Source organism: Phacochoerus africanus, chromosome 13, assembly GCF_016906955.1.
Source record: "Phacochoerus africanus isolate WHEZ1 chromosome 13, ROS_Pafr_v1, whole genome shotgun sequence".
NCBI classification, from domain to species: Eukaryota; Metazoa; Chordata; class Mammalia; order Artiodactyla; family Suidae; genus Phacochoerus; species Phacochoerus africanus.
The window spans coordinates 13,384,091-13,405,663 of NC_062556.1; the positions used below are offsets into that span (position 1 = coordinate 13,384,091).

Below are 21,573 nucleotides of genomic sequence, written 5' to 3' on the forward strand. Positions count from 1 at the left end.
CCAGCAACGGAAAGATCACAGGGCAAATGAGTCAGAGAACTTCCTTTTTAAAAATATTTGTGGATGCCTGGAAGTTTTGACTGTTTTTTCCCTACCTTTCCCATAACAGTTTTCGTCAGGGCTATTTGAGGGTTCTGTTACATCAGATCATGTGAAGGAGGCTGAGGGGAGATGAAGCCAGCAGACTTCTGTCGCTGCACTTGACAGCCTCAGTTTCATGGGAGAAATATGTTAATTCTGCAAACGGACCTCTTTGCCTCTCCTTTCTTGCTGTCAGTTCTCAGACAAAGAGTAAATAACCCCCAGCAAAGAGCCAGTCACCTTTTTTATACCTGCAATAGCTCCATGGGCACCCCCAAACTAGTCGAGGGATGTGACCTTGACAGGAGACTGAATTCCATGTTGTGGCACCAAATCAATGAAGATAAAGAGAACAAAAAGAATTCCTCTTCTTTGGAGTTTTTTTTTTTTTTTTTTTTTCTCCCCAAGTCGGGGAGCAAAAGCGTAATATCAAGTAAAAATTCTTCTTCTGTTCAAAAAGAAATCTAGGAGTTCCCATCGTGGCGCAGTGGTTAACGAATCCGACTAGGAACCATGAGGTTGCGGGTTCGGTCCCTGCCCTTGCTCAGTGGGTTAACGATCCGGCGTTGCCGTGAGCTGTGGTGTAGGTTGCAGACGCGGCTCGGATCCCGCGTTGCTGTGGCTCTGGTGTAGGCCGGTGGCTGCAGCTCTGATTCGACCCCTAGCCTGGGAACCTCCATATGCTGAGGGAGCGGCCCAAGAAATAGCAACAACAACAACAACAACAACAAAAAGACAAAAAAAAAAAGAAATCTAAATGCAGTTATTTTACTCAGTAGAGACTCACATTATGACTGACCCATAAGAAGCACTAAGGCATTGTCTCAGTGTTATTCTTAAAACCCAAACAAAGATAAAGACAAGAGCCTCAAGTAGCCACTTTCTGAAGAGAGCTCACAGAAAATTGCAGCCACCCCCTCCCTTCTAGGTCCTCCTGAGGGGTCTGAGGACACCTGACTGTTTTCAGCCACCTGCCGCTTCCAACCCATGGTCTATACAGAGAACAATGGGAAGAGGTGGCAGGAGGACTGTGAGGTCAGGGCACACAGCTCTGGGGTAGGAAACCCAGGGGGAAAGACGGGAGCGACGCACCAATAGTGCCACCTCCCTAAGCCAAGAGTGGGAGATGCCAAGAAAATCCCTTGTAAAGACGGGGGTGGGGTGGTTTCTACAACAAGGAGAAGCAGGCATCTTCCCAGGTGCCTGGCTTGCTCATCTCTCCCTGGGTCTGGCGCCTCAGGGGAAACAAACACTGGGAGCTGGCAGCAGCCTGACCTCCTGCCTTTGGAGGTAGCGAGGTCTTGTGGTCTCCTGGGGAGTGAGGCTTGCCACAGGAAGAAGCTGAGCTTTAGCCATCGTGCTCGCTCGCCCTTGCTAGGATCACAGGCCCCCTAAAATGGCCAACTGCTGGTTATGAGATGCTCAGGGACTGGAAGGTGTCAGGCAGAGCTGCAGCTCAGATTCAGAGGGGATACTGGGCCCTCTCAGGAACACTCATGGGCCTGTTAGGAGAGTCAGGGGGTCAAGACCTGCTGTAGAGGCTGCTCGGTATTAGCCAGAGATGCAGACAACCAGCAGGGAAAGAGCTCTAACCAGGGTATCAGTGAGGGAAGGAAGACTTGACCTTTTCCTGCCAGGTTTCTTCCCTGCAGAAACCCAGGCATGGGGGCCACAGAAACGTCTGCCTCCCTCCTTTCATGCCACTGTGGGGGTTGAAGGATGAGCAAAAAATGAAGGTTTCCCCAGCCTTGGATGCGTGGGTCAGGCCTGTATTGGGAAGAGGGGAGTTTTACAGAGATTCATGTTTTAAACTGAAGGGGAACTACTTTTTAATAACTCAGAATTTCAGGAAATTGATAACATCTACTAGACATATTGTAAGGGACAGGGAAAGGCTATTGGGTGTAGGGTAATTAGGGAGAGGGATTGGAAGAAGTAAAACATCATCTTATGTTTAGATTCTAATGAGTTTTAATTCCTCAGTAAAGGTGAAATCTGAAATCTGTATCAAATTTGGTTTCTAGACTTGCTTCTCAATCTTTAGTATTGAAAGACCTCTGAAATTTCCGAATCTGCCAACCAAGGGTAGAATTCAAAAATTTCAATTTTTCATGCAAATCTACAGTGGTTATGATTACAGTCAGACACTGCACCTCAAGACACACTGACTTAGAGGGACAGTGAATAGTTGAATATGCTGAGTTTGAACACATCTAAAAACCTTTCGATTACTACAGCTTTGATATCATCCATTTAACATTTAGAGGAAAAAGGAGAAGGCAAGATGGCGGAAGAGTAGGGGGCACGCTCGCCCTCTCCCACTAACACAACAAAAAAAACCCCACATCGACAGGTTAAACGACTCACACGGAACAGCGATTAACCACTGGCAGAAGCACCTAAACTCCAATAACGGCAAGAATCTCGTGACATAACTGGGTAAAACAAGAGAAAAGAGGAGAGTGAGAGAAGGGGAATCGGGGCTGGACGGGTGCTCCCGAAAGGGAACTGTGGGGGAGAAAGGGATCCCACACCCTGGAAAGTCACCTACTCCACGGAAAGATCAACCGAATCCGAGGGATCTCCAGATGCAAAGAAGAGCACAGCAGTAAGTCTGAGTTCCGAAGAGCAGAGTGAGAATCAAACACATCAACCAAACTACTGGCATAGTCACCAAAAACAGAGGCGCTTGGGTGGGGGCTGGGCACCAAGACCTCGGCTCCGGAGGTTAGTCCCTGGGAACGGGTTAGGGTGGGCAGTGCGGAGACTGCTTGGGGAACTAGGAACCAGTTGGTTTGGCAGGGCAGAGACTGCCCTGGGGGACTAGGAAGCAGTCTGTCAGATTGGTGGGGCAGAGACTGCCTGGGAGTCTAGAAAGCAATATGCTAAGGGCTGGGGACTGGAAAGCCACATCAGAGGGAACCTGGGAGAAGAGCTGGATCTGCAGGAGAGACAAGGTGCCAGTGTTGGGGAGGGGAGAGAAGAAGGGGTGGGCCACCATAAAATACTCCCCATGCTACAGCGAGCTCACTTGCCCTCAGCTATCAGAAAGCTGTGCTTCCCAGTACATCCCCCACGCCCTACCCTATGCGCACTGGACTTGAGACTGCCTGCCATCCTGGAGGGCTGGCTTCACCATTAGCGGCAAGCCAACCACTGCAGGGGCTTTCCCTGCCCTGGCCTCTCTGCCCTCTGGAGGGGCTACACCCCGGCAGAGGAGCACCCAGCACCACCAATCCCCTGGAAAAGGACCGCAGCCCAGAAAAGCTAGAACAAGCTCAGCCCAGGGGTGCAACATCTGCCTCCATTCTGAGGCAGTCCTTCCAATTCTGGCTGCCCTGCAGAAGAGACCCTTGGGTTCTCAGTGGCCCAGCTAGCTGCTCCAGCCCTCGGGGGGTGCTGCACTCCTGTGGAACAGCTGCCCAGCACTGCCAGCCCCCGGGAAAAGGCCCACACCCCAGAAAAGCTAGAACAAGCTTGTCCTGGGTGTGCAAAATCTGCCTCCATTGTGGGGTGGCCCTGCCAATTCTGGCTGCCCTGGGGAAAAGCCCCTTGGGTTCTCAGCGGCCCGGCTAGCCACTCCCACCCTCAGGGGTTGCAGCACTCCTTGTAACAGCTGCCCAGCACCGCCAGCCCCGTGGAAGAGCCCCACAGCCCAAAAACATCAGAGCAAGCTCTGCCAGGCCGAGTGAAATCTGTTTCCATCATGGTGCAGACCTCCCAGTCCTGTCTGCCCTGGGGAAGTCCTCCTTGGCTTCAGAGAGACCCTGTCAGCCACGCCCACACACAGGAAAAGCCACACTGCCTCAAAGGAGACCAACCAACAATGCCAGCCCTCGGGAAACATTCCATAGTACTGCCAAGGCAAACCCTGCCTGGCCATGGGGAGTACAACTCCACCAAGAAAAAGAAAACAACAAGCAAGATGAAGAAGCTGAGAAACCACCCCCAGTTAACCTAACAGGAGAACTCACCTAAAGCAGTCAGCAAGGAAACGGACCTCTGCAGTCTGACAGACTTGGAGTTCAAAAGGGAAATAGTGAAAATACTGAAGGAATTAAGAGAAGATATGAACAGTAATGCAGACACCCTCAGAAAGGAACTAGAAAATATAAGGAGGAGCCAAGAAAAACCAGAAAACTCATTTGCAGAGATACAAACTGAACTAAGGGCAGGAAAAACCAGAATGAATAATGCAGAAAAATGAATTAGTGATGTGGAAGATAGAATAATGGAAATCGCCCAATCAGGACAGCAGACAGAAAACCAAATGAAAAAACATGAAAGCAATATAAGAGACCTATGGGATAATATAAAGCCCAGCCAATCTGTGCATAATAGGAATTCCAGAAGGAGTAGAAAAAGATAAGGGGATGGAAAATATATTTGAAGAAATTATCGCTGGAAACTTCCCAAATCTAAAGGCTACTGAGTTCAAGATACAGGAAGCACAGAGGGCCCCAAACAAGTTGAAACTAAATAGACCCACACGAAGACACATTATAATAAAAATGGCAAAAGTTAGTGATAAAGAGAGGATCCTAAAGGCAGCAAGAGAGAAGCAGACTGTTACCTATAAGGGAACCCCCATAAGGTTACCAGCTGATTTCTCTACAGAAACTCTACAGGCCAGGAAGGAATGGCAAAAGACATTTAAAGCACTGAAAGGAAAAAATATACAACCTACAATACTCTATCCAGCAAGAATATCAGTTAAAATAGAAGAGGAACTACAAATTTTTTACCAACAAACAAAGCCTAAAGGAATACAGCAATACAAAACCCAGGCTAAAAGAAATATTGAAAGGGCTTCTCTAAACCAAAAAGAAAGGAAGGAAAAGGAGGAAAAAAAAAAAGAGGAAGACCTAGGGTGACTGAGAAAACCACAGTCAGAGAGCAGTCACTCAAATAAGCCAGCATACAGATTTAATCATGAACATGTTTAAAACAAAATAAAATTAAAAAGCAAAAAAGAGTCATCAAAATCATAAAATGTGGGGAAGAGAAGTAAGGAAATAAATAGACTCTTCTTTAAAAAAAATTTTTTGTTTGTTTGTTTCTCTTCTTATTTTAGTATAGTAATGAAGTGTTTGAACCTACAGGACCATCAGGCTAAAACACACAATTATAGGAAGGGGTTAGCATACTTAAAAAACAGGGCAACCACAAACCAAAACCAAACATTTCATTTGCAAAAAATGAAAAAACAAAAACAAAAACAAAACAACACTCAAGCAGAAAATAATCGGAGACAATCCAATAAAAAAGAAAGAAAGAGTGGAGAACCATAGAATCAACTGGAACACGATGTTTCAAATGACAATAAATAATCATCTATCAATTATCACCTTAAATGTCAATGGACTGAATGCCCCAATCAAAAGACACAGAGTGGCTGAGTGGATAAAAAGGCAAAAACCTTCAATCTGCTGCCTACAAGAAACTCACCTTAGGACAAAGGACACATATAGACTGAAAGTGAAGGGGTGGGAAAAAACATTTCATGCCAATAGACATGATAGGAAAGCAGGAATTGCAATACACATATCAGACAAAATAGACTTTAAAACAAAAGACATAAAGAAAGACAAAGAAGGACACTATTTAATGATGAAGGGATCCATCCAAGACGAGGATATTACTATCATCAACACATATGCCCCAAATGCAGGAGAAGCCAGATATATACAACAAATATTAACAGACATAAAGGGAGAAATTGATGGAAATACAATCATATTAAGAGATTTTAATACCCCACTCACACCAATGGACAGATCCTCTAGACAGAAAACCAATAAAGCAACAGAGATCCTAAAGGAAACAAGAGAAAAGTTAGACTTAATTGACATCTTCAGGACACGACATCCAAAAAAATCAGAATACACATTCTTTTCAAATGCGCATGGAACATTCTCAAGAATCGACCACATATTGGGACACAAAGCTAACCTCAACAAATTTAACAGCACAGAAATTATTTCAAGTATCTTCTCTGACCACAATGGCATGAAACTAGAAATCAACCACAGGAAAAGAAATGAGAAAAAACCTACTACACAGAGACTAAACAACATGCTACTAAAAAACCAATGGGTCCATGAGAAATCAAGAAGGAAATGACAAAGTACCTGGAGACAAATGATGATGAAGACACAACCTCTCAATATTTATGGCACGCTGCAGGAGCAGTGCTCAGAGGGAAATTCACAGCGATATAGACCTTCCTCAAAAAAGGAGAAAGATCTCAAATTGACAACTTAACCCTCCACCTAAACGAATTAGAAAAAGAAGAACAAAAGAGACCTAAAGCCAGCAGAAGGAAGGAAATTATAAAGATCCAAGAGGAAATCAATAAAATAGAGGTTCAAAAAACAATAGACATTATACAACTACAGATGTGATAAATTCATTTGAGTAATAAAAAAATGAAAAAAAAACAATAGAGAAAATTAATAAAACGAAGAGCCAATTCTTTGAAAAGGTAAACAAAACTGACAAATCCCTGGCTAGACTAAGAAGAGGAGAGAAACAACCCAAATAAACAAAATTAGAAATGAAAAAGGAGAAATCACAATGGATACTGCAGAAATACAAAAAACCATAAGAGGATACTATGAACAACTATATGCCAATAAATTTGACAATCTGGAAGAAATGGACAACATTCTGCAATTTTATACCCTGCCAAAACTGAATCAGGAAGAAACAGACCAACTGGACAGACTGATCACTAGAAATGAAATTGAAGATGTCATAAAAACACTCCCTACAAATAAAAGTCCAGGACCAGATGGCTTCACAGGCGAATTCTACCAAACATATAAAGAGGATCTGGTGCCCATCCTCCTTAAACTTTCTCAAAAGGCTGAAGAAGAAGAAACACTCCCAAAGACATTCTATGATGCCACCATCACCCTAATTCCAAAACCAGACAAAGATACCACCAAAAAAGAAAACTCTAGGCCAATATCTTTGATGAATATAGACACAAAAATTCTCAACAAAATCTTAGCCAACCGAATCCAACAACATATCAAAAAGATCACACACCATGATCAGGTAGGGTTCATCCCAGGTTCACAAGGATGGTTCGACATATGCAAATCAATCAACGTCATACACCACATTAACAAAAGAAGAGTCAAAAACCATATTATCATCTCAATAAATGCAGAAAAAGAATTTGACAAGGTCCAACATCCATTCATGATCAAAACTCTCACCAAAGTGGGTATAGAGGGAACATTCCTGAACATAATCAAAGCTGTTTATGACAAACCCACAGAGAAAAGCTGATCGCCTTCTCACTCAAATCTGGAACAAGACAGGGATGCCCACTCTCACCACTGCTATTCAACATAGTTTTGGAAGTCCTAGCCACAGCAAGTAGACAACCAAAAGCAATAAAATGCATCCAGATAGGAAGAGAAGAGAGAAAGCTGTCACTGTATGCAGATGACATGATACTATACATAGCAAACCCTGAGGACTCAACCCAAAAACTCCTTGAACTGATTAATAAATTCAGCAAAGTAGCAGGATATAAGACTAACATTCAGAAATCAGTTGCATTTCTGTATACCAACAATGAAATATTAGAAAAGGAATACAAAAATACAACACCTTTTAAAATTGCACCTCACAAAATCAACTACCTCAGAATACACCTGACCAAGGAGGTAAGGGACTTATATGCCGAGAACTGTAAAACTTTAATCAAGGAAATTAAAGATGTAAAGAAATGGAAAGACATTCCATGTTCATGGATTGGAAAAATCAATATTGTAAAAATGGCCATACTACCCAAAGCAATCTACAGTTTCAATGCAATCCCTATCAAATTACCCACGACTTTGTTCACAGAACTAGAACAAACAATCCCAAAATTTATATGGAACAACAAAAGACCCAGGATTGCCAAAGCAATCCTGAGAAACAAAAACCAAGCAGGGGGCATAACTCTCCCAGACTTCAAGCAATATTACAAAGCCACAGTCATCAAAACAGTGTGGTACTGGTATCAAAACAGACAGACAGACCAATGGAACAGAATAGAGAACCCAGAAATAAACCCTGACACCTATGGTCAATTAATCTTTGACAAGGGAGGAAAGAACATAAAATGGGAAAAACAAAGTCTGTTTTGTAAGCATTGCCGGGAAACCTGGACTGCTGCATGCAAAGCAATGAAATTACAACACACCCTCACACCATGCACGAAAATAAACTCAAAATGGCTGAAGGACTTAAATATAAGACAGGACACCATCAAACTCCTGGAAGAGAACATAGGCAAAAACACTCTCTGACATCAACCTCATGAATATTTTCTCAGGTCAGTCTCCCAAAGCAACAGAAATAAGAGCAAAAATAAACCAATGGGATCTAATCAAATGAAAAAGCTTTTGCACAGCAAAGGAAACCCAAAAGAAAACAAAAAGACAACTTACAGAATGGGAGAAAATAGTCTCAAATAATGCAACAGACAAGGGCTTAATATATATATAAGAATATATATATATATATAAGAATTATATATATATATATCTATAAGAATATATAAGCAATTTATACAACTCAACAGCAAAAAAAGCCAATCACCCAATGGAAAAATGGGCAAAAGACCTGAATAGACTGTTGTCCAAGGAAGACAATACAGATGGCCAGCAAACACATGAAAAAATGCTCAACATCACTGATTATAAGAGAAATGCAAGTCAAAACTACCATGAGATACCACCTCACACCACTCAGAATGGCCATCATTAATAAGTCCACAAATAATAAGTGCTGGAGGGGGTGTGGAGAAAAGGGAACCCTCCTGCCCTGCTGGTGGCAATGTAAACTGGTAGAGCCAGTATGGAGAACAGTTTGAAGATACCTTAGAAATCTATACATAGAACTTCCATATGACCCCGCAGTCCCACTCTTGGGCATATATCGGGACAAAACTCTACTTCAGAGAGACACATGCACCCACATGTTCACTGCAGCACTATTCACAATAGCTAGGACATGGAAACAACCCAAATGTCCCTCGACAGATGATTGGATTAGAAAGATGTGGTGTATATATACACAATGGAATACTACTCAGCCATAAAAAAGAATGACATAATGCCATTTGCAGCAACATGGATGGAACTAGAGACTCTCATACGGAGTGAAATGTGTCAGAAAGACAAAAGACAAATACCATATGATACCACTTATAACTGGAATCTAATATACAGCACAAATGAACATTTCCACAGAAAAGAAAATCATGGACTTGGAGAATAGGCTTGTGGCTGCCCAGGGGAGTGGGAGGGATCAGGAGCTTGAGGTTATTGGACACAACTTGGAATGGATTTACAAGGAGATCCTGCTGAGTAGCATTGAGAACTATGTCTAGATACTTATATTGTAACAGAACAAAGGATGGGAAAAAGTACATGTAAGAGTAACTTGGTCCCCGTGCTGTGCAGCGGAAAAATAAATTACAAAAGAAAAAATTTAGAGGAAAAAAATTAGGAATATGCAATTAAGGAAGTTCATGTTTTCAAACTGTGCCGAGGAAAGATACTGCATTATTTTTAGATTAAGATATAAAATGTAGAGCATTAAAATTCTAGGTTATCTGGTTGCTTACGACCTAAATGTGGTGACTTAAAAATCAAGTCAAATATTTCTATCAATGCAGTATCAGACTTTTTATAGGATTCGCACTTAATTAAAATTTTTCCAGAGAAGTTAAGCATTGCACATTTATGTGGTGGAAAAACAATGAATAAATATTCCTCAAATCTTTTCTCAAGTCACCTTTTCAATGAGTGGCAGTGGTTGCTTAATAAATATTTTTGAATGAGCAATTCATTTTTTCACTATGAAAATTACCACTCTTCACTTAATGTTAACTTCTGCGTTTGAAACAATTATGTACCAGGGAAATATATTCATCTCTTTACAGTTCCTGAAAACCCCCTACACCACAAACATACATATACACACACACCAGGGAAGGATTTAAAAAATAAATGATATCCTTGGAAGCGAGGAAATGTAACGTTAGGTCATAGCAAGTGATCATGGAAACTAAAAAGGAAACATCTCAAGGTCACAGCAAAGGACTTTATATTTTTTCTTAGACTAGATCTCCTCTGTCAGTATTAGGGAACCACCTGCAAAGCGTGTGTTTTCAATTGGAGATGGGGCGGTAGCGGAGATGGAGGTGGTGGTGATGTGATGCTGACGGCAATGAGGAGTTTGGTGTATCAAACAAACATGACAGTCAGTACTAAATTACATCAAGTGTGTACCTTAGGGAGTGTGACATCTTTAATAAAGCATAAACATAGTCCACTTGAATTTAACCTGCATAAAGATTTAAGATGGCAAACAGAGGCAAAAAAAAAAAAGTATGAAAGAAGTCTATGTACGGAGCCTTGAGCTCTTGGGCTGTTTTTGCCCCTTTAAATTCTATTTCTCACGTGCTACGGACAGTATTTATGGAGGATAAAAGCTCTAGCTCTGGACTTAGACAAACTGGAGTTTGAATCTAGTATCTACCATTTAAGAGCTCCTTGGTCCTGGGGAAGTGATGTAACTTTCTAAGCCTATTTCCGCTCTATGAAATGAGATGCGAACATTGTTTATTATGGATAAATGAAATGTAGAGTTACTATGATGTTCAGATGAGAGTATGCATTTCAATCACTTAGCTCAGCGCCTGTTTTCTTCGTTTCTACTCTTATTACCACTACTGCTATTCTGAACTAAAAGAAACCAGGCCAAATTTCCATCCAGTCTTTTCCTCTGACCCTCTCTTATTTGATATCTACTCCTCTTTTTCCGTCTTTCCCCCTCTTCCCTTGAACCATCAGAACCATGCTGTCAAACATTCTCCAAAAGCCTGTAGATTCCACTTGTGGGCGCATCAAATTTGTATTGCCGGTAAGACCCAAAAGACTTAATTTTCTCTCCAATAAAGAAGTCATTTGGTCAGCAGTAGTATGTGCACAACGAACAGTTTACACCTACATGAGTATCTTGTTTGAGATTTTACTGCATTAGTCTTGATAAGTCTTGGCAAAGCTGGCCTTGATTTTTTTTCCCCCACAGATAAATAAGAAAACGAGGATCATATGTCATACTGCAGTGATTATCTGGTTTTCTTGAAAATTAATAAATGGATGTTCTGCAGCTGTGTTTGAGTGTCTATATGTGTCTGCAGCTAGTTTGCTGAGGTGGTTGGAGCACCTGGCCAAGAAAGAGAGTGGGGAAAAACTCCAGACCTGTTCCTTGTAATTGCAAGACTATCTTTGGGGGCTCTGAGAAGATGAATAATTCAGGGGTGAGGCTGAAAGTATGAGTACCTAAAGTCTATGATCAGGCAAAAGATGAAGAAATAGTCATAAGAAAGAAAGAAAGAAAATACATAGGATTGTGTTTCTCTGAGTCTTTATCTAGAGGTGAATGTGGATACCATTTTTCATTTTACATTTTCAGTTTGGCGAGCCTTCTTGAAATTTTTGGATTTGTTAATATCAACCTGTTAAAAGATAACAGTATAAAATAAATCATGGACATGAGCGGCCAACTTTGTTGCAGAAAAAAATTGTTAAATAAGTATATATTATAGGCAAGATGTTTAGATATTAAGAGCAATTCTTAATTTATGCCTAGAAATTAACTAGAAGCTATTTTTCTTTTTTGGCTGCACCCATGGCAGGCAGAAGTTCCCGGGCCAGGCATCAAACCTGTACGTACCAGAGCAGCGACCCGCAGCGCTGCAGTGACACCACCAGATACTTAACAGGCTGCACCACAAGGGAATTGCCTAGAAGCTGTTTTTAACAGGGCTCGGGTCTCTTCCTTTGATACACCTTTTCCTCAGTTCACCCTTCTCATCAGGCTCCATGTGCACAGGTCTACGTGCTATACAATTATGGCATGTTCCTAAGCACACATATAATATCAGGTCACTTTGGCAGCTATTTTTGTTTTCTCACTGGGAACAAAGTTTTTCCTGCTTTATTAATATGATAGCTTTCATTAACATTCTTCCTCTTTTGTGAAAAATGTTATCAATTTCATAATTTCTTTTTGCTAAGTAATAACAGAGTCTACATCTGGATATTCTGTGCATAGGCACACGTTTTTCCCCCAGGAGAATAAACTATGACACAAATTTGATTGATACAATGGAGTTATAATGGATTTGTGTAAAAATCCAATCTAGTTTTGGGAAGGCTTTAAAATTAGCTCAAAAATTTTTTTTTCACATTTTATTCCATATTATCCTCAGAACCAACTGACATCTATTTAGATAAAACTTCTGCTATAATTTAGATGAATTCTCATCATACACATTATACATGTAACATGCTATATTTAGTTAGCATCTAAATTATATGTAAAAATGAGTTTCTCATTTGCATGTTATATTTTTTTCATATTCCTAGCATTATATTGTTAAAATCAAACTCTAAGTAAATTAAGAGCCTCAGGGTCATGACACGACCGAAAATATAAGTAACTGGATCCCTGATCTGGCCCCAGGCTTCTTTTAATCTATCACTGCAGTCTTTGCAGGGACACTTTCTCTCTAGTCAACTGAAAAGTATAGCTGCGTTATCAGGTTTGTATGCATGCTAGATAAAACCATTGTTTTACTTTTCACTCTAGTTCAAATGTGTAATCGAACAGTCTGAGAAGTATATTGGTGTCTGTCTGTCTAGCATCTACCTTTCTATCTGGAGTTCTAGCTGAATTTCCTCGGATTAGGTTTGTCTGCTGCTTAAAACTGTGTATGACCAAAACCATGCTTTATCTCTGTACGAGGCTTTTAAAGTCCTTTGCTTACATACTCAAGTTCATCCCGACAGCAAACACCTGCAAGATCTCTCGAGGCTGTTTGATGGGAGAAAAGAAGGGTTGATAACCTTCGATACAAGAAAGTCTAAAGGAAAAATAGTTCGAAAAGCTTTATAGGAGATGAGCTACAATTTATCAATGACACCACAGCAAAAGGATATAGGGACCATTGTAGATTATTTTCTAAAGATATCAAGCTCAATAGACTTCAATTTATAGCGTCAAAAAGTTGTTGAACTTCAACAAGAAAGAGAGTGAAAATAACACAGAAACATTATTCTGCCACTGTACTCAATCCCAAGTTATCTGGGTCTGTAATGTTGAATAGGTTCTTATCATCGAAACAGAGCAAAGTATAAAATAGAAATTCCCAAGCAAGAACCACGCTTCTTCAGATAAAGAGACTGATTTGAGAGGACAGGCTTTAAAGTTAGAAAACTTTTCTATTCCGAAAAAGTGAACACTGAAAATATAAATATATAAAACGAGTAAAGCAAAAGACTTTTTCCAGGATAAACAAAGCGAGAGGAATTAAAATCATCATTTCTCTCACAATATCATAGGTCTTGGAAACATCTGAAAATGGAAGGAAAGGCAATTTAGTAAAATGCAAAAAAAAAAAAAAATGTCTTAACAACACAAGCGGCTCGCAGCGGTGACATGGGTTGAATATCTAAGCCGACCTGAGAAGAAAACCCATGTGCAGAGCTTCCATCTACCATTTGGAAAATGAATGTGACGAGGAAACTCTCACAAGCCACACTCCTCTCCATTAGACGTTCAGTCCTGTCATAAACCCCGAGCCCTGCAAAGGAGAGGCCGGGATACTCAGATACAGTCACTTACTTTGCCAGACAGCAGGACGGAGCGGGGCAATGCTGAAGGTTCCTTAACAGAGTCATCGAATTTCACCACGTGGTTAAAGGATTCCCATCCTGTTGTCTTCAGCCTTCCTCTCTCCACCCACTCCCTCGCCCCACCCACGAAAAGACCAATTTTCTCTCCGCTGATAATGATCGCTCCCCAGCAAAGGATCATAGCACATACACAGTGAGACTTAAGACGTTATCACTCTGAATCGTTCATCGGATTGATGAAAATAGAGAAAAATCCCAAGACTGGGACCAACCCTAATGTAATAGTCTCTTAGCGGTAGAACTTGGACATGTATTCAAGCCAGTGCCTTTCCTTCTACAGCCAAATAACATGGAGAAAACCCCTTAGTCACAAATCTGCAAAGCGCTTAGAACACAGTCTTAGGTATGAGGCTCTCAGAAGTCACCAGGCTTGATGAATAATATAACGGTTTTGACAGATCTAGTTGATATAGAAACATTCCTTTTCTCACGCTCTGTTTTTTAAGCAAGATGATCTTTCATATGCATTTTTTTTAATTCTAGAAAAATCACTTTTCATCCCCCAAATTCCCAGATATCTTAAGAAAAGGTTGCCTTTAGCAGATCATTCTTTTGGCTGGAATTACAAGTCCCACAATTAAATTTATACCTTCTTTAACCATTCAGCTGTGATTTGGATATGATTTCCTCTAGCCAACTTACATGGAAAGTTCTATTGCAAGTTTTGCATGTAGGAGGCAACCAATGACTGCTTTACCTGTCTGAATGATTCAAAGTATGGAGCCCCTATTTTTTATATTATTTGCCATTTTCTGATATTATATCACGTATCTCATTGTTTGTTTATTATCTATTCCTTCCAGTAAAATTTAACCTTCACAGGGGAAGGGACATCTTCTTTCTTTTTTTTTTTTTTTAACAATGTGTTTCACTATCACCCTGCACTGCCCTTACTACATGGAAAGTACTCTCTATATTAACTGCATAAAGAAAAGACTAGAAATGCCACGTCTATGTATTCTGCATTATGTCTATTTTTAAAAATGAAATAATCTACATTTCATTTGGGACATCAGGATTTTTAGACATTCAGTGTAAATTACCCATAATGTGACATTTAACCTTAAAATGCTACCTTAAGAATTGCTGCCAAGAAATTTTCTATGAAGAAAATTCAGGGAGTTCCCTTCATGGCTCAGCAGTTAACGAACCCGAGTAGGATCCCTGAGGATGCAGGTTCAATCCCTGACCTCGCTCAGTGGGTTAAGGATCTGGCATTGCCATGAGCTGTGGTGTAGGTCACAGACACGGCTCAGATCCTGCATGGCTGTGGCTGTGGGGTAGGCTGGCAGCTGCAGCTCTGATTTGACCCCTAGCCTGGGAACCTCCATATGCTGTGGGTGCAGCCCTAAAAAGCAAAAAAAAAATTTTTTTTAATAAAATAAAATTCAGTAAAGAACATATTTCTAATATATTTAAATTTATATTTAATATCAATTGCTATGTCATCATTATTTTTACTCAAAAAGACATTTACAGATTATCTAAACCTTACTTCTAATTTATCCACTTCATGTTAATGAGAATTACTCTATTTTAAAGTTCACCTAGGAAGTTTTTTTTTTTAATTAGTAATATTTGTAAAACATCAAATCTTGTTCCTATGAGCTTTTTTGGGCACTATTCATAATCTTTAAAAAGTAGTGTCCATCTCAGATTCAGATACTGTTCATTTTTCTGTGCTGCCTTTTCCTCCTGTTACAGTCTTCTGTTTTTGACTGTTAACCCAAACTGATCTTCTGAGATTGTGAATCATGGACGTTGTCACCTATTTTCTAGTTACCAGGTGATGAGATGGATATGAACCGGAGAGCTTTAACAAGATGAGCTAACTGGAGAAAATGTGACTTCTCAGCAAAGCACAGTAGGACAGAAGAAAGAATAATTAAAAGGTAAATTTTAAGTGTGGCTACAAGAACAAGAGGAAAGGAAAACAAGGTTTTTAGCAGCTACTTGGAGGATTTCTACCTTGCCATGATTTGCTGCAGATCCAAACCAAGTTTCTTTCTATGAAGAGAACAGAGAGAGACTGGAGGATGTCCTGTTGTTTCCTGTCCTGTCACTTTGATGCACTAGTCTCAAAGATAAACTTAAATAGACTGACGTTAAAAAATGGTTACAGTTCATGCACAGAGTCACTCCTTCTGCAGGGTGATTTGTACTGTCCTGTAGAAGACATCTATTAAGAAAATTAGAGTGATTATTTATGCATGGCTGGTAAGACAAGTTGGAAGGTTTTAAAAGACAAACATAGCAAAAACAAAAAACCAAACCAAACCAAAAAACCCCACAAAAACACACAAACACAAAACAACGAAAAATGCATGGGACCCTCGATTTTTAAAGTCTGGAATTCTAAAAGCTAAGGGTTACATTTGGGGGCTGCCTTTGGGGGTACGTCCACCACAGCTTGTATGTATTTAGGGGTGGGGATGAGGCCTTGGAATGACCACGGTCAGAACCTGTTTGAAACCTTCTCAGGTCCCAAAGCTTTCACGAATATTCTTTTCTGAGCAACACAATTCCACGGCAGTAACGCGTTTGGATTATATTGTCTATAGTATCACATTTACCCAGGACCCACGGTAATATCATCCACTCGACGATGGTTGGTGGTGGGCCTTGCCTGTTCAAGTCTGACCTGTCGATGTGCTGAGAGGCAAGCAGCAGCAGGAACAGAAAAGTCAGATAGGACGCCGTGTGGCAGATGAACTTGATAAAAGGCTTTCGGATGAACAGTCCCAGGGGGCTTTTGGGAGCTATAAGGTAGCACACAGAGAAGACGGGGAAAAGAAGTCCTATTATGAAACACGTCACCATCTTCACGGCCCAGTGTCTCCTCCTCCAGCCGGGAAACTCATCGTACCAGCGGGACGCCAGCAGCTGTTGACAGTTGGGCTGAGCGACGAACTGCAGGGGGAGGAAAGGAAAAGGGAGCGTCAGGGCCAACGGGAACACAGAGTTAGGCTGTGAGTCACACGTTTGTTCCAAATAATTTTGTATTTATACAATCATAAATGCCTTGAAGCCTCTCTGTAAGCAAAACACATTTATTGAACTCTGGCTGTGCCGGTAGCAGGCAGAAGTTCCCGGGTCAGGCAGGGATCAGACCTCGCTACAACAGTGACAACTGAGGATCCTTAAGCCACTGAGCCACCAGGGAACTCCTCCTATACTGACCATTTTATACTTAAGGCCAAGTGCTATGTGCTTAGTCAGACACGGCAGGAGTCAAAATACTCTAGCTGCCCTTTAGAAAGCAAAAATGAGACTGAGCCCTAAGAATTTTCACGAGATGTATTGATAAGAGTGAACAAAGTTGTGCACAAAGACACATATATGTGCATATACGAGAATTACGAGATATACATGTGACATAAAATTTAAAATTGTTAACAGTGGCTATTTCTTGAATGGTTCTTTTCTCATTGTGCTGATACTTTTTTCCATTTTTAATACTTGGTGTATTTCAATATTTTCTATAATAAACACTACTGCCACCATCAGAAGAAGTAAATGTACTTTTAACTGGGCCATAAGAAAACCATATGAGAAAACCACACATGAAAGCATATTAGATGGCCAGGATGTAAATCATCCTAGCTGAATTTAATGGAAACAAAGCACATTCCTTACCTAGGTACGATCAATAGCCACATACAGAACATTTCACAAACATGACATTGCTTTTACTCTGCCAACATGTTTGGGATGTAGCATGGACCTTATTCTATTTTATGGCTGAGGATGGACGGAGTTATAAAAGGGTTTAAATTTCTTCAAGAAGGTTACATATCTAGTGAATGATGAAATGTGTAACTATCTGGTCTAGGGCGGTTTTTGTTTGTTTGTTTTTTGCTTGTTTGTTTTTGTTTTTTCTTCACACTATCTTTCTCACTGAGACTGACAGCTAAGTGTTATATAAATTCTGAGGGAGTTTCCTCTTCCAAATGTAATGGTCCAAAAATGCTTCCCAATGATTCTATGCTCCGAATGGGCAGATGTGTATAAGCAGAAAAGAAAGGGGAAGGCAAGGCATGGTCGCAGAGAGAGCATAGATGCTAGTGAAAAAGTGTAGAGTGTCTAGGATGCCCTGTGGGCACTTTGCACTGTAATAGAAGTTTTAGTCCCTTGTAAGGAGCTCAGGAAAGTTCTGCTGACATAAAAAATAAGCCCTAGAAGCAAACTGAACACTTGACTCTCCCCTTCCCCAGTACTTCCCATTTTCCTCCTTTAGTCTTAGTCTTCAGGGAGCTCTGACGGGTATCACTTGACCCTTACTCTTTTTTTTTTTTTGTAAGGGCCGCAGCTGTGGCATATGGAGGTTCCCGGGCTAGGGGTCCAATTGGAGCTGTAGCCGCCAGCCTACGCCACAACAACAGCAATGTCAGATTTGAGCTGAGTCTGCGACCTATACCACAGCTCAGGGCAACGCTGGATACTTAACCCACTGAGTGAGGCCAGGGATTGAACCTGCATCCTCATGGATACTAGTCGGATTCGTTTCCTCTGAGCCACCATCCGCATTCCCAACCCTTACTCTTTATTGATGGGAGGCAAGCAAACAGCCCTGCGTACACAGAAAGTGACTTGATGGCCATCAACAGCTATTTGAGAGTAAAAGGAGAGAGGGGGTGACTGATTAAAAGGGCAATTCAGTAGCTGAGCTGTGCAGCCATAGGGACTGAAGGGAGAATGATTTCCCAGGCAACTGCTTGCCTTCATTTTGTCTTGGATCTCCTGCTCATCAAAAGATATAGTGGGCAAAGCAGTATGGATAAACTGAATTATTTATAATAGGTTCAGCAAATCCAGCTAAAACAAAATAAAACTGCCTTTCTTCATGGACTGGGAGTTTGGGATTAGGAGACGCAAACTATTATATTTAGAATGGATAAGCAATGAGGTCCTGTTGTATAGCACCGGGAATTATATCCAATCTCTTGGGACAGACCATGATGAAAGACAGTATGAGAAGAAGAATGTACATGTATGTATGACTGGGTCACTTTGCGGTACGGCAGCAATTGACGCAACATTGTAAATCAACGATACTTTAAAAAATTAAAACAAACAAAAAGACTGGGATGATGAAGCGCTTTTCCCAATTTTGTAAGTAATTAACTTATTAACGTAAGCTTCAAGTCCGTAATTATTAATAAAGTTAAATTTTATAATCCAAAGAATAGTTTTTCTTGAAACACCCTTTGCTAACATTTTGATAAAAGTCAATGATGGAAAGTCAAAATAGAGTTTTTGCTGATATAGCTGCAGCGGATTGGCCAAGAGTGACGTGGGGCATTAGTAAGTCCTGTTATTTTGAGTTGATTCCTCTCCCCTCAACGCACACACAATCTTTCACATCAGCATTTTATAAACTAGTCATAGTCTACCATCTTTTTCATACTTTTCACATAAACATTTTTACAGTATTCACTAGGATTAACACAATGGAAAGGCTATACTAGGAGTTAGTAAAACCTACGAAAAATACAAGGTATCATGAGCAGTTGATATCATTTCATTAATTCCAAGAAACTGAAGAGACACTATAAGGGACTAAGTGTGAACAACACGTCTCAAATGTGCAGAAACATTCGAAGGCATGCACTTTGTTCAACGTGGTCTGGGTGAATTCTGGGACTAACGTTCTGTGCCCTCCTTGGGCAAAATTGCATCTAGAGCCTGAGACACTCTAGGCAATGGAGCAAATCACTTTATTGGGAGCACTGGGATAAATATTTCTGTTGCCTAATCTACAAACAGACTGTGTAAAATTACCTAGAAGAAGAAAGTCATTGAATCCCCAAGGAATACCTGGCATTGCCAAGCACTTGGTTAGCCTTCATTTTTACTAACACTTTTTCTTAAAAGATCATTTCCTTTTACTACTGGAAAGTACACATCTGTGTGGAGCAAATGAACAATGTACACTTTTATTTTTATAACCCAACACAAACACAGTGAGGTTTATGTAGAGGTAAAGAACAGAAACAGGACAATATATGAAGAACAGGAGTATGTGTGATACGCAAATTTCCCAAAATGTGGATATTATTTGGGCACAAATTTGTTCTGATCTTAGGACTGAAGTAACCACACAAGTCATCCTAAGAATCGCTATGGATCTAGACGGTCTCACGATGGTTTTACACCCTCTTTCTACTACACTTGTTTGCTACATGTGACATCAGCAATCTCCAAAAATTGAGAATCTCATTAATAGGTTTTTCCATAAAAAATAATTACCAGATTAAAGATTAAAAGAATCAAAAATTTGCACTAGGGACATTTTCACTGACTTTAATTGCTAAAGTCTATGAAAACATTTCATTATCTCACATGTCCCTTCCTCCCTGCTTTACTTCTGTTCTTTGCTTCCTTCCTAGATGCTTCCTTCTTTGTACCTTGTTGGCCCCTCCATCCTGTCTTTGTTTCTTCCCCACCCCATCTCCTCCTTTACTTGGATTATTTAGAGGAATCCTCATCTTTAAGCCACCCCCCTTTGATGGACAACCTCAGAGGGTCCACCCTATCTCTGTGACACCTGCGATCGGTCCATCCCAGCACAGCCCTCTCCGGATGGACCCTCACATTGTCTGCTGGGAGCCTACTGCTCTCGCCTCCTCTGCTCCATCTTTCTACTGTACCATGAGTCACAGGAAGCATCACCCTCTGCACCACTTCAGGAGACTGGGCAAAGTGAGGTTTCTTTGCAACCCACTGTATGACAGCCCCTTCTCTCTCTGCAGTTGTTGGCCGACTGCTAAACAATTCCTGCCATCACATTAAAATTCAGATTAAAATATTACCAACATTCAAATTCACATTTGTGCCATGAATTTATAAAAGACACTCTAAAAAAAGGAAAACTTCCTATTCCTCTCTTTCAACAACCTTTAAAAAAGTTTTAAAAAGCTAACCTCATGATTATTTATAAAACTATTGAGTCATGGAATTTTAAATATTGAAGAAACTGTGAAGATTACCGAATCCAATCTCATTTTACAAATAAAGTGAATTCCAGTAGCAATGATTTAAAAACAACTACTCAAAATACTAAAACACCCCAAACCGTAAAGAAAACAAACCAAAAAACGATGAGGAGAAAGGAGATAAAGCTGAAAAGTGAAAAAAAACAAAAAACAAAAACAAAACCCCCAAAACTCACTTTTACATGGAGAGGAAATAAAAATTTTAATTAGATATGGACAAAGTGAGCAGGAGAGAATTAAAAAATTAATGGAGCCCTTATAATTAGGTAACTGAATCATATTTATGTGTTATTTATTTTTCATCATCTTTTTAATTTTTCAATGTATTTCTAGTATATATAGAATATCTAGTTCAAAAATTTATATTCAAAGTTCAGACTGTAAGAGAGCAAAATCTAGATTCTGGAAACATCCAACTGGTCTACTTTATGCATCTTAACTAAGCTGGATAGTTACACAGGAGTCGTAATTGTTTGTTGGCTGATTATAAAGAGAGTTAAGACTTTGGGGTTGAATAAATTATAGTGATTTACATAAGGGCAATCTGATTCCTTTGCTTAAAAAGGAATAAGATTCATATATATGCCAATTTCCCCTGGGTCTTATTGTTTATTCCTTAGAAATTCAACAATAATCTATATCCTTTGGGGTTTTATTTCCTCTGCCCAGGAATGTTTCTCAGAAACTCATTTTGTAATGTTGATAACAAGGCTTAAGAATGA

At 40.3% G+C, this 21,573-nt stretch overlaps 1 protein-coding gene across 1 annotated transcript in view; it reads right to left on the reverse strand.

The window, feature by feature from the left end:
• Nucleotides 1-21,573, reverse strand: part of TRPC4 (transient receptor potential cation channel subfamily C member 4) — a 160,343-nt gene that overhangs the window by 59,990 nt on the left and 78,780 nt on the right. The window contains exon 3 of the mRNA XM_047756241.1: nucleotides 16,430-16,766. Coding sequence (XP_047612197.1) covers nucleotides 16,430-16,766 — 337 coding nt within the window. The remainder of the gene's footprint in view (nucleotides 1-16,429; nucleotides 16,767-21,573) is intronic.